The 21,611-nt window shown below is 53.1% G+C and overlaps 8 protein-coding genes across 8 annotated transcripts; 4 read left to right on the top strand and 4 right to left on the bottom strand.

Moving 5' to 3' along the window:
- Positions 1–215: 215 nt before the first annotated feature.
- On the top strand, positions 216–1,541 carry CLAFUR5_09473 (Cytochrome P450 monooxygenase mpaDE; the record flags this gene model as incomplete). Its single annotated transcript, XM_047908621.1, has 2 exons — positions 216–612; positions 670–1,541. The coding sequence occupies 2 exons, from the start codon at positions 216–218 to the stop codon at positions 1,539–1,541; spliced, it is 1,269 nt and encodes a 422-aa protein (XP_047766157.1).
- Positions 1,542–1,617: 76 nt separating this feature from the next.
- CLAFUR5_09472 (Serine/threonine-protein kinase US3) lies at positions 1,618–3,189 on the bottom strand (the record flags this gene model as incomplete). The annotated part of the gene is made up of 1 exon (XM_047908620.1): positions 1,618–3,189. One exon carries the CDS (start codon positions 3,187–3,189, stop codon positions 1,618–1,620), a length of 1,572 nt encoding a protein of 523 aa, XP_047766565.1.
- Positions 3,190–4,322: 1,133 nt separating this feature from the next.
- On the bottom strand, positions 4,323–4,831 carry CLAFUR5_09471 (uncharacterized protein; the record flags this gene model as incomplete). The annotated part of the gene is made up of 2 exons (XM_047908619.1): positions 4,323–4,373; positions 4,427–4,831. 2 exons carry the CDS (start codon positions 4,829–4,831, stop codon positions 4,323–4,325), a joined length of 456 nt encoding a protein of 151 aa, XP_047766156.1.
- A 407-nt stretch (positions 4,832–5,238) lies between these two features.
- Positions 5,239–8,194, bottom strand: CLAFUR5_09470 (uncharacterized protein; the record flags this gene model as incomplete). Its single annotated transcript, XM_047908618.1, has 3 exons — positions 5,239–6,533; positions 6,585–7,711; positions 7,761–8,194. 3 exons carry the CDS (start codon positions 8,192–8,194, stop codon positions 5,239–5,241), a joined length of 2,856 nt encoding a protein of 951 aa, XP_047766552.1.
- A 2,130-nt stretch (positions 8,195–10,324) lies between these two features.
- Positions 10,325–15,472, bottom strand: CLAFUR5_09469 (DNA-directed RNA polymerase I subunit rpa1; the record flags this gene model as incomplete). Its single annotated transcript, XM_047908617.1, has 1 exon — positions 10,325–15,472. One exon carries the CDS (start codon positions 15,470–15,472, stop codon positions 10,325–10,327), a length of 5,148 nt encoding a protein of 1,715 aa, XP_047765819.1.
- A 228-nt stretch (positions 15,473–15,700) lies between these two features.
- Positions 15,701–17,602, top strand: CLAFUR5_09468 (U4/U5/U6 small nuclear ribonucleoprotein prp3; the record flags this gene model as incomplete). The annotated part of the gene is made up of 1 exon (XM_047908616.1): positions 15,701–17,602. One exon carries the CDS (start codon positions 15,701–15,703, stop codon positions 17,600–17,602), a length of 1,902 nt encoding a protein of 633 aa, XP_047765820.1.
- A 183-nt stretch (positions 17,603–17,785) lies between these two features.
- On the top strand, positions 17,786–18,391 carry CLAFUR5_09467 (uncharacterized protein; the record flags this gene model as incomplete). Its single annotated transcript, XM_047908615.1, has 1 exon — positions 17,786–18,391. The coding sequence occupies one exon, from the start codon at positions 17,786–17,788 to the stop codon at positions 18,389–18,391; it is 606 nt and encodes a 201-aa protein (XP_047766636.1).
- A 633-nt stretch (positions 18,392–19,024) lies between these two features.
- Positions 19,025–20,143, top strand: CLAFUR5_09466 (uncharacterized protein; the record flags this gene model as incomplete). The annotated part of the gene is made up of 1 exon (XM_047908614.1): positions 19,025–20,143. The coding sequence occupies one exon, from the start codon at positions 19,025–19,027 to the stop codon at positions 20,141–20,143; it is 1,119 nt and encodes a 372-aa protein (XP_047766637.1).
- Between the last annotated feature and the right edge of the window lie 1,468 nt (positions 20,144–21,611).

Here is a 21,611-nt window from a genome sequence, read left to right as displayed (position 1 = left end):
ATCCGTTTGTAAGCACGCCACTGCCGCCTGCATAGACGAACGAACAATCCGGCCACATCTCACGAACCATCTACCCGGTCGTGACTGAAGTGCCGCATGCAAGATCATCACCTTGGCAGGAGAGGAGTCAAGAGGTACGAGCGGGGTGGAGACTCTTTCACGTCGTTCCTGAGTGGGGTATGGAACGAGCTGCTGTTTGAGGCGTACGCAACAGGATGCGCGAACATATATACTCTTGGAAAGTACGTAATACACATCCATCAAGGTCACACCATCCAACCCTGCAAAGATCACACAACATGTCTAACCAGCCACAAGCCAAGCCAGCACCGAATCTCAACCTTCCCAAGAGCGATAACGTCTGCGAAGTTGCGATTATTGACACTACTTGCGATTTGGTGTGTCATCCGTCGACGTTGATCGAGCCGGATATTCCTAGCCATGAGTGGTTGAATCTGCCCACTTACTCCTTCTACATCAAAAACAAAAGATCCGGTGAGCAGGTCCTCTTTGACCTTGGCAGTCGTCGCGATTGGCAGAATCTGGTGCCACATGTGTACGATGTCGTGAGTGTGCGCGTTCCAGGCTTGAAGGTTGAGAAGGAGGTTATAGGTACGTTCAGGTTGTGCATGTTCCAGCAAGAATACTTCTAAAGAGTCGTGATTTTAGACATCATCAAAGATGGCGGCGTCAACCCAGATGAGATCAAAGCGATGATACTGAGCCATTGGCACTATGACCACTCAGGCAACATTTCCCGCCTGAACAAGAAGACCGATATCGTCGTAGGACCAGGCTTCAAGAAAGCTTTCGAGCCAGGATTCCCAGCAAACCCGCAATCCACATTCTACGAGGCAGACTTTGAAGGCCGGAAGTTCATCGAGCCAGCATTCAGTGATGACTTCAAGATCGGTGGCTACCAGGCTCATGATTACTTCGGAGACGGCAGTCTGTACGTCCTCAATATACCAGGACACACCACCGGCCACATCTCGGCGCTTGTGAGGACCACACCAGAAACTTTCATCTTCATGGGTGGTGATGTCTGCCACTTCACCGGAGTGATCCGACCGTCACAGTATATCCCTCTGCCAGATCCGATCCCCAAGAATACCGTCCTCGATCCACGATTGTCGGCTCCTTGCCCTTGCTCGATCTTCACAAAGTGCCATCCAGACCAGGATAACAGTCGGACGAGTGCTTTCTATCGATGCAGTACGGGAGGACCTTATGGCTCGTGGTATGATGATCCGGCCACTGCTATGCAAAGCATCGCGTCGCTTTTCGAGTTCGATGCCGATCCGAATGTTATGGTCTTGATCGCGCATGACTCTGCGCCTAAGGACTCCTTGACTTTCTTCCCGAATGGTACACTGAATGACTGGAAGTCTAAGGGGCACAAAGAAGCCATGCACTGGCATTTTGTGAACGAACTGCCTGTAGGTGGGAAGCAGGAAAGGAATCCGTTGACAGATGGTCTTTATCGGGATGATGGTCAGGGACTCAAGAAGGTCAAGACCATGTATGGCGAGCCGGTATGAGCGCTTCGTTAAGATGTTTCAACGGCAGATAACTCCAAATGTATGATATGCAGATCCAAACTATGCCATCGACGGCTCAAGCATCTCCCAGACCAGATGCTGATCCTACAGAGATCGGCCGAAAATGTATGCTTTCCCGTTTATGCTTGCTGTCGACGAGCGGCTGGTTGTTCAGCTGAACAGAATTGACACCGCGTGCCGATAGTCGCTTCTGTGCGTTGCTGATTCTCGATACAGCTTCGTCGGAGAAGTCGTTGGGCACGCCGATAGTATGGATGTCCTGGAATATGATTGGGCTGAAGGCTCTGACTGGACTGAGTTGAGGAGCTGCGACAGGAATGGCGTCGCTTCCTGGATGAGCTTCTGGTTTTGAATCGTTAGCTTCAACGCTCGTGCGAATTGTACTCTCGTCGATGCTTTGGAACTCAATTGGAGCGTACGAGCTGTTTGCAGCATCCTGAGGTGCCTTCTCTTTGTCGCTTGCGATGGTTTGAGTAGGCCTGGATGGCTCAGTGCCGACAACCATTTCCTTCCCAGCCATGGATTCGTTGATGCTCTGGAACTCGATCGGCGCATGCGAGTTGGGTAGTGTATGCTGAGGCGCCTGCGGAAGATTACCGTCGACTCCCTGGGCAGACTCAGTATCCTTCATGCCGTCATCTGCGCTGGCTTCGACTTGCGAAACATAGTCAGAGGGAGCATCATTGTTCTTGAACCATGGATGCTGCAGTAAGCTAGCAGCGGTTGGCCGCTCTCGAGGATCAGCCTTCATGATCTCTTCCAGAAATGCAACGTCAGCGGGCGAAAGCCTTTCCCGCAGTCCATCCCATCGGTTGACGTGGTCTGCACCCTTCGAGAATGGTAAAGCACATCCCTGATAACACTCGGTATTCTTCAAGTCGTAGTCGTTCGAGATGGCGGAGCGCAAGACCTGCGCTGACTGATCTGCGGTACTGTCCTCGTGGAACAGATCGTTGTACAGCCCAGTCTCGGAGAAGTGTGTTTGCGCTTCCAGAAGGTGTGACAGTACCAGTCCGACTGCCCAGATGTCGGAGGCCGGTCCGATCTCGCCCTTGAAAAACACTTCAGGTGCTCGGTAGGCGATGGGTTGTGCAGTACCACTCGATGGATACATGACCTCGCCCAGATCGCCAAGTTTGACTGTCAAATCGCTGCCGTCTGATGGGTTGTTGTTTTCAAAGCCGCCCAGCATTATGTTTGGCATCTTGATATCGGAATACACCAAGCCCTTAGCATGTACGTCTCGAAGACTCTCCAGAAGACCTCTGACGATGGCGAAGATCTCTGATCTGGTAAAAGGTCTCTTCTTCCTGGCCATCCAGACAGTCGTTGCGATCATTTCCAGGACCAAGATGGGTGGCGATCCAGAGTCATCAGGAGCGATGCGGTCGACCTGTTCTCTGATTGTCGGGCAGTCTTTGAACAGCTCGTGCATGGTCATCTCCTGTTGGAACTTTGGCCAGACTCCAGGGGCATCGTCTGGTCCTGGAGACTTTAATATGACGACATGGTCGTCCTTGCCCTTCTCAGCGCCGATCCAGACATTGTCCTGGCCTAGGGAGTCCACAGCCAGATATGTCCTGCCGGACTCTGCTACGAGCTCGGCACCTTCGTGTAGATAAGTCATGGTGGATGTTGTTGGTATTTTGCAGGACTGAAGGGAGGGCCGAAGCCAGAGTAGACATAGGGAGACGTCTTTGTAACCATGGCGAATAGCGTCCGCGAGTCGAAATGCCTTGTTGACGAGCGGTGTTTCGATGATCGGAACCACGTTTGGTTCCTGGCAGCGCAGCGTGAGGCGCATGGGCGGCATGGCAAGGGTGCCGGCCGCGTTCCCGCCAGCCAAGCAGCGTCATTGTGCATCAGGTTGGCGAGTCAGCCACACCTTCGTGTCATGTCTCGCGTGCCTTGCACGTGCCTTGCAGCTGCCACCATCGGTCGAATTGCCCTGTGGTCTGCTTTGCGAGCCATGGAGAAGCACATCTGGGGACAGGATCGCCAGCCTTGCTACTCAGCCGCCGTCGCGCTTGATTGTATGATCCCCTATCAATGCTAATCTTGGACGCAGACGCCAGCATAGCCTCCCTACAGCGTAGCCAGATGCTCACATGACCGCATGTCATCGAGGGGCAACGAGCATACCGATGCCATGGCCGCGGCGACTTGCCTTGGAGCCACAAACACCGAGACCATCTTTGGTCCTCAGGAGGCGTCATTGTTGACATCTTTGATGTGCCGTAGAGGACAACGATCCGCGTGCGAAGCGCCCGGAATTCGAACAGTAGGGTATCCGGCGACGTGTGGGAGAACGGCCCTGTCAAGAGATGGTTGCAAAGAGGAGTGTCACCGAAGTGGTGTAAAGAGCAGGATCGTCCTTGGATGAGAGTGCAAACGTGCCGAGACACGCGGAGATAGCACGCAAGAGGTCGTACATCAAGGTAGCTGATACCGAGGTACGTAACATGAAAGGCCGTGGCGAGCAATGCGGAAAGAAGCTCTCCATCATGATTTGAAAGCTGTCATGGATGAATGGCGACATCCGGCATGCTACGATCTGCCAAAGACAGCCACATATCATCAACAGGGCACCATGAATGTCTACGGCCGTGGACAAGTGCCCAGGATGCTGGCAAGGATCGGGCACCTGCGACTCTCAACTTCACTGCACATCATGATTGAGTTGCCCCATCTCAGTGTTGCGCATGCCTGGTCATGACTAACAGAAAACCCTTTGACCGCACAGACGACTCCACCACCATCTTAACCCATACGCACCCTCAACTCAATCACCGCATCGTGATCGACATGGTACTATCCCACAGTCAGCCATAGTCCACACCACACTTGAACCCATCACAACTCACCCTATCCATTCTCTGCCCATCCTGGAACTCCGACCCCAGATACAGCAATCTCTGCCTCTCGATCGGCACCTCCATCTCCTCCAAAATTATGTTTTTGAGATGCTGCACCGTATCCTCCTTCTTGATCCACAAACCCAACCTCCCACCTCCAAAGTCCGGCTCGACATAGATCCTGACCTGGAGGGCCTTACGAGCTGGGGCGGGCGGTGCGGATTTGATTTCGTTATCGCTATCACCGATAGCTTTCTTGACGGACTCCATGATCTCTTCCATTGCAATCTTCTCCAGGGCGCGACGGCCGGCATCCCGCTGAGCGCTGGTGGTGCCGTACTCGATCTCATTCTGTGCGTGGCGGATGTTGCGGCGGGTTAGCCAGTTGGTGTGGATTGTGATGTTGATTGGCATCGTTGGTGGGTTTAGCTTTGCCGAGCTTGATGGTTAACATGGCCGGTAGTCTGATTGACTTGTATATCGAGTAGCAAACAGATCTGAAAGGGGGAATGTTTGTTTGTACTGAGGTGAATGAAGTGTGCCCACCCTAGAATATGCTGGAGGTGAATGAAGCCAATTCAGCCATAGTGGAGCCGTCATTGTCACCAGGGGAAAGACATTGATACCAAGAGAAGATAGCAACAAATGATGGTTGAGACTTTCATATCAGTGTCGCAGCCCGGGATGTTCATACGTGTTTCCCTGGACACTTGTACGTGATGAGACGGACCGGCTTTGAGCATGCCACACCAAGTGACCGTGGTAGAGTGCTGATGGCTTGCGAGAGTGCCCTCGTATACCGTAGATCGCCATTCCGTCTATCAGATCGCAGCCTGCTGAGCGGGATCTTTCCAGTCACACCACTGCTTGATATATGAAGCCCAGCTTTTCTTTCTGTTCCTCGTCACAACTTCACACATCGCAGCAGCGTCATCTTCCCCGAAGACGGCGATTAGTATCTGCTGCATGTTCAGAACTTTCCGCTTGGATTCTACGTTGCGGTATTTGGCCATGGGGAACTCTGATCGCTCCGCGACTTCGCATTGAAATACTTCGTCAGCACCATGATTGATCAGCAGCCAAGTGACCTCTCGAGCGTTTGCAGTATCGAGCTGTATATCGTACAGGAAGGCCAGAAACAGACTCCAGACGGTGCGTCCGTCGCAGATCCAGACCTTTTGATTCACGTCCAATCCATACGAAAGTAGACTCTTGACTAACGTAGGAATGGGTAATCTTTCAGCTCCATGCTGAACTTCGTCGTTGAAACGAAGAGCGTAATCAAGATACGGCCGTCCATCTTTCCTTGTAAGACAAGTTGGATCCTGCTTGATCATTCCCAATGCGTGGGATGCGATTCCAATCTCAATCGAATGTCCCAGGAAGTCGCGTTGACCCTGCTCGGCTATGTCGCGCGCAGAGTCGTGAGGCTTAGCAACAGCTTTGTTCGTCCAGTGATGATTATCAACGACGGCCCTGCTCATTGATTGATCAAGGCTGGCCATGAGTGCCCGTGTTAAAGTATCGTAAGGAGCATCGGACGCGTGTGACAGAGCGCGCCAGGACCATTCGATTGCGTTTCGCAACGTTCCTCCTGTAATGCTGTGTTGCACGCGGTCGGCAATCATTGTCGGTGTTGGGGCTGCTGTCTTCACCATGAACACATAGCATGCGAAAAGCATCCTTGCAGGATCGAATGCGTCTCCTGTCCAGCCGCGCAGTACACTGGCAAGCTTGCCGCTCTGTAGATAGTCTTTCACGCTGCGATGTAAGAAGTCAACAACAGGCAACCCTCCAGAGCCAATGGGTAGACGGTCTTCTGGGTCATCATTGACCTTGGCGATGTCTTGCCCATAAACCTCGAGGAGGTCCTGGCAGCGACCATTAATCTGCTTCCGCACGTCCTCGATAAGTGTCTCTCGGAACCACTTGAAATGTAAGGCGCCAGTAGAGTCTGATAAGAAGAAGCCCTGTGGGTCATCGCTGATGATGAGTTGTACAACATGCACGGGTAAGGGCTGTGCGGCCCTAAGGCACGTTTGAAATATGCGTCCCGTGTCTCGTCGATAGAATTCAGGTATACGGCTGAAAATCTGCTCGAAGTAGTCTTCAAGCTCTGTCGCGGTTGGTCAGCATCAGGGAGACACGGCAAGAGAGCCATGCGAACCTTGTGGGACCCTCTTCAGCCTCTGCCTTAGCAACAAGACGCTGTCCGCGTAGCGAAAACCTGGTAGAAGTTCCTTCTTTATAACCAAGCTGACCCAGAGGAAAACGCCTTGCGACTTCGAGATGATGTCGGCCACAAGGCTGTTCATCTCCTCTTCTTCGTCTACCCTCTTAGCCACGAAAGGATCAAGTTCTTGATGCACCACTTTGGCAATGTCGTCTTTGGTATGCTGATGAATCATCACAACATTGTTTCTTTCATTGCTCTCAACAAAGGATTGCTGAAAGACCTCCCACGGCCTGCTAGAGGCACAAATCTTGATGTTATCGGCTTCAGCGAGTCTGCAAAGCAATCGCACAACCTCATCGTGATCGCCTGCATATTCATCGAGCCCATCGATGAAGAAGCAGAAGCACAGTCCGTTCCCATCAGCATCGAGCTTACTTTCTGTGAGTCTATCGATGCTGGCTCGGAGTTCTGGTAAGGTCCACGGTGCGGTCCGTCGGTCTCTGCCAATGGCTTCGTCCTGCCATCGAGTTTCGCACACGTGCTCGATAAGGCCAGGACATTGCCGGAGAACGTCGTAGAGGATCGACTGAAGCAAGCCATGGTAGGACTTCTGCATTGGGGTTCCCAGATACCAGAAATAGTGAGACGCAATGGACAGTCTGCGGCCGTTGGACCAACGTTCAAGGCCCTTCTTGGACCGCGAATGGCTTGCAATATGCTTCATTAATGTTGACTTGCCGCTTCCCGCTTTTCCGGTCACCCAGAAGATGCCATTGTCGTTCTCGAGCCATTGCATGTATCTCACTGTATGGCCACCCTTTGACTTGCTGTCAAAGATCCATAAGCAGGTAGTGAGACCTGGCGCGGTAATTCGTGATGAGCGCGAGTACATTTCGTCGAATCGAAGGCTCGCTAAGATATCTTGCATAAGGACGACTCGCTCGCCTTTCGTCTGCATGTCGGTCAACGCAGTGAGCAGTGTACGATGATTCTTCTCTCGTATTGCGAGGAGAAGATCAGCCTTGAGCTTTTCGAAGCCCTGGACAAGCGCCTTGCCCTGTGTTCTTTGATTTTGCTCGATTCGAGATATGGCCATCGATAGAAGACTTTGGCGATCACTTGTGTCGCGGTCAGTAGGTAAGCAAGAGAAGGCATAAGCGTACAGACCTCATCATTCTCATTAGGTGGTCATTCAATTGTTCTCGCAACAGCTCAAGTCGCCGTTGTAGTTTTTCGATGGTCGTCTTCTTCCAGTCCGCTTTCCAGGCTATGCGAAGGCTTTTCGACTTGGACTTCTCGCCTTGCACTCGAATTTCGCTCAGTACTCGTAGCAACTCCAATGCTGCTTCGTTGGACTGACGAGCGATGTCTGCGTATGCGTTCTCAGCAGGCGAGTTTTCGAACTGGGCCTGTCGATGCACTGTCAAGCTACTCTGAGTCATCTCGCGAAACTTCAAGGTCATCTCATTCACGGCCTGCAACTCATCAGTTGTACCTTGCGCGTTTCTGTATACCTGGGCAGCCTTGACGCTCAGTGAGACCCCATAGTCTACAAGTTGCGCGGCAGCAGCAACGGCACCAAGTATCTCCAGGCCAGACATGATGGTTTTGCAAGTGTGATATGACCGATATCAGCATCCGGAAGGACTGTCTCAATGATGCAATTCTAGTCACCAACATGATGCTGGCGTGAGCTCTCGTCTGCGGCTGAGTTGGTGTAACACGACCTGCACGGTGGGCAGCAAGAGGCCGCCGCTGCCTCGTGCCAGATTATGCACGGAACTCCCCCCTGTCCCGAATACTGACAGCTCGTGTTTGTTGCGCCGTGTTTGGGCCTGCAAACCGCGGATGTTGCGTGTCATTGCAGCGAGAAATGATTATTTGTTTGGAGAAAGGAAAGAACAAGTCACCTGGTGCCAAGACCGGCGAGCTCACATCCGGCTTTCGGCCAGAGCGGTTGGTTCGCGCCTTCACGACGCTGGCTCATCATCATGCTGACATGTTGGCTGATCGGCTTGTTGGCGGTCACAGGGGCTGGATTCTGGTTCAGTGGTTCGCGTGCTATGGGATGTAAGTGGTCGTGTGCTCCGGTTCTTACACTGTGGCTGTTCGCTGAACTCACTGCAGATACCTTATCGTGTGCCTTGCCTTCTATGTATACCCCGATAGTCTGGATCAATGCTTCAAAAGCGCGGTCGATCACTGAGACTAAGCAACAGTCTGTTCGGCCCCCGAACCCATATTGAATGACCTTGGCCATTCGCCGAACAACACCAGCGGATAATGGAAAGTGTCAAAAGATGTCATGATATCGAATAGCTTCTACGTAGACATTGACGATGGCCGGTCGCCAACTGCAAACACATTACACTGCCACAAGTGCGCCGGTAGCGCAGGTCATTGTACGCATACTTACAGACGACATCACAAGATCATGCACGAAGGAACAAGGACAACCAGGAGGCAAAGGCCCTTCTCGAGTGCTCAGCGGTGCCCACTGTGCTCAACAAACTTGAACAGGACCCATTGGGCCCTTGGCGTACGGCAGACCCCTTTGCGGCACACGGGACGATGAGATACGAATGACGAAGTCAAGAAGGGGAAGAATTGTCCCTCCGGAAGTGGATAAGCAAAAGCAGGTAGAATCTCGGGTGGCGCAGTTCGTTGACTCTACCTACGCAGAAGCTGCATCTCCTGGTCTCTTCTTCATCTCCACCACATGCCCATCTTCCTGAAGCTCATACTATCTCCGTATTAGCACTTCCTCACTCAACAACACAAAAGCCCATCACTCACATCACCCATCACCCTCCCATCCCTCATCTCCACCCCCTTAAAAAAACAACCTCTGTGCCTCTCCCGGCAAGCCAGCCTCTATCCTCACCAGACTCCTCAAATGCTGCACAGTATCCGTCTTCTTAACGTACACCTTAAGCGTCGTCCCACTACCCCCATGCCCCAAGTCCGGCCTGACATGCACAGAGAACTGTCCATGTTGACGCTGTGGCAAGAGCTTCGGGGGCGGAACGCGGTAATCATCAGGACCCAGTTTGTTCCATGAGTGCTGGGATGATGTAGGTCCTCGAGAAGTAGTCGACGTCTTGGAGGATGGCGTTGCGTTCGTCGTCGGTGGTGCATTGTTTGAATTGCTGGTAGCAGTCGCGGAGCTCGTTGCGCGTGATCCAGTTGATGGGGATTGTGATGTTGATTGGCATCGTTGGGAAGATTGACTGTACTGAGCAGTTTGACGCCGGATCTGGTGGCGTTCTGGGTATTTTGTGCTTTTAGCAGCAAACGCATCTGAAAGATGGGAGTGTTTGCTCGTGCTTGGGTGAATGAAGAACGCTGATTCTGTAGCATGATCAATCAGAAGCCAGGCGGTTCTCGATGATTCACATGATCACAGCTTGCATAGGCCAGAGAGAACCGCCAAGTGGTATGTCGATCGTGTTTGCGGGTCTTTTGAGGGTCGTTGACGAAACACGATGCCAAGGAGGCTGCGTTGTTGCTTGTGCTTGCGGGTGTAGACCTGGCTGTGTGAGCTCAGCGTCACTACGGCGATCCGACAATGGACTCGGTTTGCCACATGAGGGAAGGAATTTGACAGGATATCATGATATTGCACAGCTTCCACATAGACATCGTCCCCCGACTTTTGGGCAAACGCCATTTCTCCGAACACTGTACACCAATTGAAACACATTACAGCGCCAGTACCCTCACCAACGTCCCTAGTCCTCCATCTCAACATCCTCATCTTCCTCAACTTCCTGGCTCTCCGCCAACGGCATAAGCACATCAAATCCACCGGTTCCCATCTTCCCAACTCGTCCCGCCACAATCCTCGCGCTAGGCCCCTCAAGATCATCAAAGTCGCCCTCCAACACCGCATCCCTCAGGAAATTCAGTGTAGTCTCGAAACTCATCTTCATGAACGGACTTGGGTTGTTACGGTATCCCATTCGTGAAAAAGCCTGATACGCTCCATCCCTCGTCATATAATCCGCAATGAGCGTCAAATGCCTCGTATCAACAGAAATACCGTGACCACCAAACACCCCCGAGATCTCTTTAACGATCGCGTTGCGCGCCGCTTCGACGCCGTAGTGGATCAGGATCTCGTGAATGGAGTTGGTGTAGATGTGGTGTGGGTGGACAATGTGTTGGTAGTCCCACATGGCTGTGATGTTGGTCCCTGAGGCGGCGAGGATGGGTTTGCCGTCGGCTTCTTTGGTGCCTTCTTCGTCGAGCATGCAGAGGGCCATGCCGGGGACGGATTGGATGAGGGCTTGGTGGAGCGCGGTTTCGACGATGTTGAGCATGAGGATCTTGGCGGAGGCGGAGTCGTACTCCATGGTGAAGGAACAGGTTGCGCCTTTTTTGTCGTCGAAGTTGAAGGCCACGATGTCGTGGGTCTTGTCGTTGCCTCTGATGCGGGCTGCGCGGTCTTTTGCTTCGGAGCGTGCGCCGGGGCCATCTTCCTCGGGCTCGACGGACGACCGTGGTGAGCCGCCGTATGTCTCGTCTTCCTCGCCGTCGATAGGCTCGGGAGTTACCTGGCGTTGTCTGATGTTCTGTTCTTCGTCGTCTTCGTAGGCATCGTAGCCCGCTTGTTGCTTGTTGCTCTTCGACTTGTCGCGCGTCGCATCATCGTCGCCCTCGCCATCTGAGTCGTCTTCACCGCCTTCACGTCCACCTTCTGGTCGAGCTCGCTCTTCCTCTACTCTGCCTGCTGACTGGCCGATCTCAGGTAGCGCATCATCGCCAGCAGCTGTCTTCAGAGACTTTTGGGCACCTCGCTTCTTTAGCTCCTTTCTCGTCGCAGCTTGCAGTCTTGGCAGCAGTCTGTGCTCGATGGTCGCGACAACGTCTTGTATCGTGATCGCGTACTCTTTCTGGTACTCATCGCTTGGGAAGAAGTCGAGCTTAACGTCGTACTTCCTCGCCTCCCCGTATCCAACACCCTTGCCTACCGACTCCGTCACCGAGACATTGTCAACAATCTCGGACAGCTTCAGCTTGCTGATACCCTTGGCAAACTTCTTCGCATCATCAACAGAGATGCCAGGGTTCATCACGAGAGTCATGGCAGGTGTCGAAATGTTGGCAGCTGCCGTCATGACGATTTCTCGCAGTCGCGGAATACCAAGTGTAACGTTCTTCGCAGCGTGACCAGCCAAGTGGAAAGTGTTCAGCGTCATCTGTGTCGACGGTTCTCCGACAGATTGACCAGCGACAACGCCAACTGCTTCACCTGGTTCAACGACAGACTTCAAGTATCTCATGTCCAAGATGTTGTTGAAGTTCTTCTTGCTGACGATGCCATTGGGGTTCTTCTTCTTGTCTTTGATCAGGCGTTCTTGGTCCTTGTCGAGCCACTCTCGCGCGTCTGCAAGGACCCTCTCCGAGATACTGCCGCCGTGCACACCTGGAGGGTATAGTGACAAAGCCGGCTCACTTGAACCTAGATCACCAGTCTTCCTGAACTTTTTCTCGGCGGCTTTCGCATGGTCCTTGACTTCGTCATCTAGCAACTGTTTCGACTCGTCCATCTGGTATGTGTGGAAGAGGGACAGGTAGTTCTCGGCAGTGAACTTGAAGTCCGAGAGGTACTTCGCCTTACCGATATCCAGACCGTCTTCACCGTACAAGAACTGGATGACACTTCCGTCTTCAGTGTGGCGAACAGATGAATCGTGCTCCGCCCGAAGACCTTCCATACCCTTGATCAGACATCTCTGCAGGTATCCGGAACGAGATGTCTTGACAGCGGTATCGATAAGACCTTCACGACCAGCCATAGCGTGGAAGAAGTATTCTTGGGGTCGAATGCCAGTCAAGAAGCGATCCACGATGTAGCCACCAGCTCGAACGCTCGATTCGAATGGTTTGAAGCAAGGTAATGTCTTACCGCTGACCATCACAGGTACTCTGCGACCTTCCAAGACTTGTTGACCAAGGTTACATGAGATCAAATTGACGTTGACCTTGGAACCCTTTGCACCGGAGGTAGTCATGGTCTGCATTTGGTTCTTCGGGAAGGGCTTCGTCAGACCTGCTGGCATGCAGCGATTTGAGACGTCACCACTGAGGTCCCTTGTGCTGTTGTTCATGAGCGAATCCAGGCCCTGCATCTTGTCATCATCACGAAGCACATCTTCCAGTCGTTTTCGTAGCTCTCTGTCGTCGCTCTTGGGCTTTTGGTCCTCCAGCGAGACATACTTTGCAGCTACCTTCAGACCAACTGAATCCGCACCAGCTAGGGCAGCTCGTCTGTCTTCTTCTCCCTTTCGTGTGAAGATCAAGTCTTCCACACCGCAAGAGAAGGCACGCATGTGCAAAAGCTTTGTCAACAGTCGGCCCAGGATACTCAACAGCCTTCCAGCAGCGCGGTAGCCATATGCTTCATACACGGCATTGACAAGACCGCCAGCTGCTGGACCGATCTGCTTCTTGTCAAGAATACCTTGCATAAGCTCACCGTCTTTGAAGATGACCACACCTTCTTCTTTGCCATGCTCACCCCACATCGTAGCGGCAGTGGTACTCTTGCCAGTCATGTTCAAACCAGCAGTTCCCGCTGGTTGCAGATTCTTGAGTACGGTACTGATGACTTGCTTGCCAGTCCACAAGGGCTTCGGCTTGATTATCGCGGGCGGCACAGTCTCCAACCGATTGCTTTCGGTATGGCGGTCCTCGGGGCGTAGAGCTGAGTAGAGCAAATTCATGTACTCACCTCGCTCGAAGAACAAGTCTCGATTCGTCAGCCAGACACACATCGAGATGTGATCTTGAATGAGACCTCGCAGAGGGTTTCCAGCAGTTCCAGAAAGGTATTGATGGTCGGTGTCCGCGATAAGGAGGGCCTCTGCTCGCGCCAGCTCGTTTTGTGGAAAGTGCATGTTCATCTCGTCACCATCGAAATCGGCGTTGTACGTGTTGCAGTTGGCATAGTGCATACGAAGCGTCTTTTCCCCAGGTAGTACTCGTGCTTTGTGACACATCATACTCGGCTTATGCAGTGTCGGCTGTCTGTTCATGATGACTATGTCGCCGTTGTTCAGATGTCGATGCACCTTCTTTGGTCTCGCTCCGTGCACATTGCTGCCAACAGACGGCGCAAGTAACGAGTTGGCCAAGGCTAGCCGCTCGTCCGCCGTCTTGTTCGCAAGATTCAGCACAGCTCCAGTCTCGCTTTCGATCGCGACTGCACCAGGCCAAACATGAGGTCCGTTCTTGACAGCTTGCTGCATATCCTCATAGTTGTGCTGATTCACCGGCTCCGGGTAGGTAAGCTTGACAGCAAAGACAGGCGGGACACCAATCTCGTTCGTTTCAATGTTCGGATCGGGTGAAATGACTGTACGCGCAGCAAAGTTCACACGCTTGCCCATCATGTACTTTCTGAACATGCCCTCTTTCTTCTCCAGCTTTTGCTTCACACCATCAGCGTTTCGAGCTCCAGCTCGTCCCTGCAAGGGCGACAGATTTCGATCTATCACAACGTTGACATTCTCTTGCAGCTGCAGCCATGCGTTTTCAAGATCAGCATATGTTCTCGCGCGATATCTCGACACGGTCTGTGGCTCCTTTGTGGTCAATTCTCGCTGTATCGCTGTTATCGATTCGCTCGTGGTGATGATATCTTTGTACAGCCCGTTCTCTTGCGCCTCAGAGATCTCGGTGCTGCTGGTCTTCGCTTCGGGTCGATAACGATTCGGTGGGACAATCACGCTCTCCAGGAAGAACATGTCGGCGGATAATCGTTCAGTGCTCTTCTTCAGGTCGACTCCATAGACCAAGTTCATTATTTCGGCATCACGATCGAAGAGCTGTTCCAGATGCGCCTTCACTTGGCTTGGGTTGATGTAGTCCTGGTCTGATTTGCTCGATGTCTTTGTGCTTGAAGAACGCTCTTCTGAAGCCTCATCAACCAGGTTTCCTCCAGCAATCTCAGGTTCACCTTCGGAGCTTTCGTCCATGTCCACATCATCGCCTTCCTCTTCTGAGCTGATGTCCATGTCTGCTACACCCTCATCCATGTCGCGCTTCCTCTTCCGGCTTCTTTCTGCCCGCTTGAGCTTCTGCATCTCGACAACAGGATCCTTCGCCTTCTTTCCTTGCTGCACCATTGCGACATGGTCCTTCTCCGAAAGCTTCTTCCTGAAGATCTTGACGAATCGGTCCTTTCGATAGGTGTGATTGATGCCACCACAGTTCCCGCACTTCTTCCCCTTCACGATATCTGCCATGAACTGTCGAGTGATGGCTGTCCTCGCATTCTTGATGACCTCCGTCTTGGCCTCACCAAGGGTACCTGCCTTCTTCGCCCGCCGAATGGAGTCTTTCGTGAACTGCTCGAACTGCTGTGTGATCGCCTTGACATCGGCATCTCCCTCGTCGTCATCGTCGTCCTCGGATCCAGATGCTGCAGTCTGCTGTCCCTTAACACTTCTGTACTCGACCTCGTCAAGCTCAGTCAGCTCTTTCAGCAGGCCATACCTCACAAGCCTTAGTTTACATATGTATCTCGCGACCAAGACTCTCTTCAGTTTCAACTTGCCACAATATATGCATGCTGCCCGGAGTAGTCGCAAGACCTGCTCCATGAATGTTGGGTGATAGCATGGCACTGGTAGTTCGATATGACCCGGGTGACCTGGACATTGCGGATTCTTGAGGCCACATGTCCCACATGGATTGTCGCCAAACTGTCCTAGTTCTGACGTGTATAGACCTCCAGGCACAGGGTTTAGTAGAGTGTCGAAGGTTGTCGCATTCGTTATTCGTTTCGCTGACAGGGCGCTTATGTCCTTTTTCGACAAGCAGCCAAAGCTGACGCCCTGCAGCTGTGAGGAGACGGGCTGTGAGATGTTCATCTCTGCTGCTTCCAGTCAAGAAGGCGAGATGTTGTTTCTCGCTGCCGGTATCTCGAGAGATTTTTTGGAGCTTCTTCCGCTAGCGCGAACTGCCTGCAGATAGAGTTGCGGTAGCGGGGACACGCGAGAACCTTGCGACTCATGACAATCCCGTCTGCAGACGAAAGAAGTGGGAGACAGCCGCGAATGCACGATAAGCCTCTGCCACATCGTCTGGTCAGCGACAACATGACGGGCAAACGGCCATACGACACAAATGGGGAGGGCAGCGATCTGAAGAGACAACGCGCAGAGGATGGATCACCACGACCGGCTGCACAACATGACCTGGAGAGGAAGAAGCAGGAAACGGCGGCGAGGATGGCCGCCATAAAGGCCAAGATGGCTGCCAGTAAGGCGAGCGCTGGAGGAGTAACACCGCCACCTGCACCCCCAGCACCACCTCCTGCACAAGCGTCACAGAGTTCAGCTTCGGCAAATGGCGACGATGCAGCAGCGAAAAGGGCAGAGGCTCAGCGCAAGATTGCAGAGATCAAGGCCCGCATGGCAGCGAAGAACGGGACTGGCGCATCACCTGCGAACGGAGCTGCTGCACCACCGCCGCCACCTACTAGACAGGAGCCGGACTGGAGGGCGGAGGCAAGAGCGAGGGCTGCTGAGATAGCAAAGCAGAACAGCCAACAGAAATCTGCCCTTCCCACTCCACCGCCGAGAGTCGATGGACGAGGCGCGAGAGGTGGCCTGGGCATTGGTCTGCACCCGTCGTTGATGGGAGATGCGGGCAGGGACAAGAGCCAGGCAGGCCAGCAGGGACCGAAGTTCAGCACAACTAAGGGAAACCAGCAGCCGGAGAAACCCAAGATCAACCCATACCTCGCAGCCGACGACCAGATACCACGAGATGATCAGGACTCGGCCTTTGCTCCCTCCGCGCGTCGATATGCTGAGAGGAAGAGCAAGCAGCTGGTGTTCGCTGAGAAGGGCAAGTACATGGCTCAGGCGAATGCATTGCGGCAGCAGGCGAAGCTGGAAGAGATGAAGCGACGCATAGCTGCTGAGAGCAAGAAGCAGGAGATTGAAGAGGCATCAGACAAATCGTTCTTAGTACCGGCACCGCCCGATGTGGAGTGGTGGGACGAGGGACTGTTACCGGAAGGGCAGAGTACGTACGATGATTGGGACAAGGAGGGCCGCAATAAAATTGAGACCACTGATTCCATCATCACGAACCTCGTCCAACGACCAGTATTGCTACAAGCGCCACAAGATCGATTCGTCCCAGCACCCAAGCCGCTCATGCTTACAGAGAAAGAGCAGAAGAAGCTGCGAAGACAACGCCGTATGGCAGACATGAAGGAAGAACAGGCGAAGATCCGTCTGGGACTGATCGAGCCTCCTCCGCCCAAGGTGAAGAAGTCGAACATGATGCGCGTGCTTGGTGAACAAGCCGTGAAAGATCCTACTGCCGTCGAGGCACGTGTGAACCGCGAAATCGCACAGCGTGCCTCTGATCACGATAAAGCCAACGCCGAGAGAGCTTTGACAGCCGAGCAAAGAGCAGAGAAGCTGAAGAAGCAACAGGAAGGAGATGCTGCCAAGGGTGTCAAGGTTGCAGTCTTCCGTGTTGACGATCTCAGCTCAGGCAAGCATAGATACCAAGTTGATGTCAACGCGAAGCAGGATGCGCTTACTGGTATCGTGATCCTCAATCCGACCATGAACCTCATCATCGTCGAAGGTGGATCGCACAGTATCAAGCACTTCAAGAAACTGCTTCTGAACAGGATAAAGTGGACTGAGAACACGATGCCGGTTGGAGACTCGAATCCTACGACATTCACTGGCACAACAGATGGCAGCAACGCGACCACTACCTCCAGCAGTGTATACAGCACGTCGGGTAGCAGGGGTACTGGAAGCAAAGCTGCTGAATGGTGCGCTCCTCTCGACGAGAACGGCAACCTGAAAGACCTTAGCGAGAACAGATGCGTATTGGTCTGGGAAGGAGATGAGCCCACAAGACACTTCAAGAAATGGGGAAGCCGAGCCTGCGAGACTGACGGTGAGGCGAGGGACGTATTGACAAAGACAAAGATGGAGAATATGTGGACGCTGGCAAGAAGCAAGTAAAGTATGCATGCACTGACCTGCGTGAATAGCGTAGCGCCACGGTGTTGATATCACCAGCGACGTTCAATATTGCATAGGACATGTATTCTTCAGCACCCTGCCTGTGAGATTTGGCCGATCTTACTTCTGCCAATACTAACAACACCCACACGACCGACAGACTTGTACAACACCGACACAACGATGACCGATTCAGACACGTCGCATAGTCAAACACTCCCGCCTCCGAGGCCTGCCTCCGTGCACAGCCACTACAGCTGGGCTACCGACAACCTTCCCGATGATGCCGACAGGACCTACGACGCGGCAAGTCATACCAGCGACATCGGCTCTGAAAGGTCCGCGCAGTACAACGCACATCCACATAGCGATCAGGATATGCATGAAGAACTTGAGGCATTGCGACAAGAGAATCGCCGCCTTCGAGATCTGCTGATAATCGCGAACGCCAGGAACTGGCAGTACATGGCTCGTGAGCGAGAGCTGCTACACAGGATCCACAACCAACCACTAGGGTTTGGGCCAGATATCGACGGCGACGGCATAGCACACGTTTTCTCGACGGCAGGGGAGTATGGCTGGGAAGGACAAATACCGAGACACAGAATGCATGCCGCACCATACTCTCCCATCGTGGTTCGGGAGCATGATGGAGGACCTTCTGAGCCTGCGCAGGAAGATCGGAGGACTACGTTTGAGTCGTTGGAAGCTGCATTGGGCTATGTCACATTTGGGGTGAGCATTGTTTGGGTCGTAAGCAGTGTAATGTTCCTAGTTTCCTCTTTTTGAGAAGTGAGAAGCTAGCGCTCATGTCATGGGATGTGATGGGTGTTTGCCCTCTCTCAGATTCTGCGGGTACTCAGGAGGTACTTCCATACGGTGTCATGGGGAGTACACATTGTCGAAACGGGCCATCATTGAAAGATGGGAAGTTGATTGACAGGGGTCTTTCTTGGCCGGAGCTTCTTGTCAGCATCCAGTCTTTCTTTCCAACCTCTTTCTTTCTTCCTCAATATCCTTCTCTTCGTGATTTCAATCGATGCACATGTCTAAACCGTACGGCACCGGAACATATCGAAGTGTGGTGCCACGCTTCGAAGACTGATCAAGCACGACCCCCAAGCATGTTGAAGCAACCGCACGCTTTACCGAGTTTCACATATATCGTAACGGAATCTATCTGCAAGAAACAAACAAGCGAGACCAGACTGAGGCACATCTAGCCGCGGAATCATATCACGAAGGACCTCGCAAATTTCCGGGAAGTGATATGTAGACCATCGATAGAAGTACATCTGCTTCCACCACACCACCACACCACTGTCTTCCCGCCACCTTGCCTCGATTCCTTCTTCCAATCTTACCGTGTACACACATCTTCCCTAGCTCGAGCCGGACTCAAGCGTCCACTCATTCTCCACCATGTTCACTTCTACTTCCCTTTCCACCACCCTCCTCGCGCTCATCGCCTCCGCATCAGCCGGCACCATCCTCTGGGACGGCCAAGCCAACGAATACTCCTCCAGCGCCTTCCTCGACGCCTGGTCCTTCTCCACCCCCACCGGACCTTACCAATACTACATCCACGGCAGCGGGAGCACCAGCGACTACGTCAATTTGTCTCCGGACTACAAGAACCCCGCCGATACCTCTTCCGAGCAAGGCATCCAGATCACGATCGACGGGTCATCGTCCTGGAATGGCCAGACGATGATGAGGACGGAGTTGATCCCAGAGACGGATGCCGCGATTAATGAGGGCAAGGTGTTCTATCACTTTTCGATTCAGCATACAGCGACGAATCCGCCGACGCAGAATGAGGAGCATCAGGTTTGCTTCTTTGAGAGCCATTTTACGGAGTTGAAGTTTGGGGTGAATGGAGGGGATAGTAATGAGTTGCAGTGGTTTGCCAACAGTGAGAGTCAGTGGAGTGCTGTGTTCGAGGCTGGGGTGTGGCATAATGTTGCCTATGGGATCGACTTTGATGCTCAGACTGTTTCGTTCTATCACTCGACTGGTGCAGACGACTTGGAGCCCATCGTGGAACCTGTGTCCGCTCCTACATCATCGGATGGTGCTGATTGGCATCTCGGGGTCCTGCGCTTGCCAGGTAATGGCGTCGAAGCCACGACAGAGGACTGGCACTTCTCCGGCGTCTACATTGAGAGCGGCGACGTTACCCTGTCTGTCAGTGGTCCAAGCAACGGCTCAAAGACTCCCGCGGCACCAGTCTCGTCAGCAGCCGCCACATCATCGCAAGCTGCGTCCTCTACAGCAGTGCCAACGACTCTGCAGACTCAGATCCGGGCCACTTCCGCAGGGAGTAGCAGTGTTGGAAGCACCGCCATTCCGATTTACGGCAACAGCACGACCACTTTCAGCACGTCCACGTCTCTGGCGTCAAACCCTGCGGTCACCTTCTCCGCTACAGAAAACATTGAGCTAACCTACACGCCCACTGCTGGCCCAACGTGGTATGCTGAGACTGCGACGCCGTCTGTCGTTGATGGAGGCTGTCAGGTGGAGTACAAGAAAATCTGAGGAGCGCTGGGGGGACCTACGTTCAGTTCGGAGATGATACTGTCAAGCTGTATGTCGCTATCAATCCAAGGACCAAAAGTCATGTCTCAAAAAGCTCAAAGCCCCGGATTACACTGCTGTATCTGGTCACTGTTATCGTTCGGCATGCCGGCGTGGAAAGTTGCCGGCACATTTCGATTACTGCCAAGATGACCAAAAGTGCTCGTTGTAGCAAGCACCTCACTACTCAATGCCTAGTGGCTATCGGTGCACGTTGCCACCGATGGGCTTTTTGATAACTCATCTGCCGAGACCCCAGCTTTGTACTTGCCCGATCCAGGCAGTGTGATGCAAATACCTCCTTCGTTGTCCAGAGTAGCAATGAGTGTTCTAGACGAGTTTGACGGACGTGCCATATCTGTCGCTTCCAAAGCACGGACGCTGTGCAGAGTGCGGTCTTTTGGTGTCAACGTGAAAATCGCGCGACGCCCGCGTGCGGCACGTACCAAAACCTGGCGCCACTCGATGGTGGAAACCTGACATTGTGGTCGATATGAGCCATGCCTTAGCCACACAGCTCGAAGCTTTCTTGCTGCTTGATACTCAAGCTCTGCTGCGACTTGTCGGCGTTGTCTTCTTGCATGCGGAGCCTAAATTGTGCTGTGCAATGCCCGCCTTTGTCAACGCATACATGGCCGAGAATCCGCCTGCTTTCGAAGTATGATGATCGTCTTCTAGCTTGATGAGTCGGGGTTCATATCACGAAGGCTGAAAGAGATTCGGCATACTAATCCGACACGATGTTCTCGGTTCAGGCGACTGAAGTCGACAATGTGCGTCCAGGCCAGTCACCATCGTTCTGTCGTCAGGTCATATCAAAAGCTGTTCAGCCTAGACGAGGTTAAGATAGTCTCGCAGGCCAGGAGTGTACGAAGTGGCTACACAGACCACGATGCCATCAAGGCTCTCGGACGCAGAGGCTTCAATTGCCTCAAGACGGCACAAGAAGGCGATAAGCACGTTGTGCGTAGTCGAGACCTGGAAGGTATAAGTAGCACTGGAGCATACAGCGACAGTGACAGCAGCCAGATCATCTCAAGAGTCAACTTACCGCAAGTCTTTCTCCAGTGCGCTCACTAGAGCTCTTGGGCACGATGGCGGAGACGAGGTCCGTAGTGAGGGTGTCTGGGTCCAAGATATGGGTGTGCAGCGCTTCCACAGAACAGTGCTCTTGCTTGGTGCCATCTCGATCCTCTCTGCCTGTCTCTTTCTCACGGTGTATACAAGCGGCTGCCCATCGCCTCCAATCCACATACTGACTGCATGTCACACGCCGAACGGACAGTTTCATCTCATCTTGACAGGACTACGTCGCGCATATATGTCGCTTCGAGGCATTTCGGTTCAGTGTGCCGGAAGCAGTCGACGAATTCTTCCGGACCATAGCAGCGGTGGGACGAGTTGTGAGTGCTGTGCGAATGTGTGTCAC

This window comes from Fulvia fulva, chromosome 9, assembly GCF_020509005.1.
Source record: "Fulvia fulva chromosome 9, complete sequence".
NCBI classification, from domain to species: Eukaryota; Fungi; Ascomycota; class Dothideomycetes; order Mycosphaerellales; family Mycosphaerellaceae; genus Fulvia; species Fulvia fulva.
Note: the sequence above shows the minus strand (reverse complement) of the source record. Positions and strands in the feature narration are given on the sequence as shown.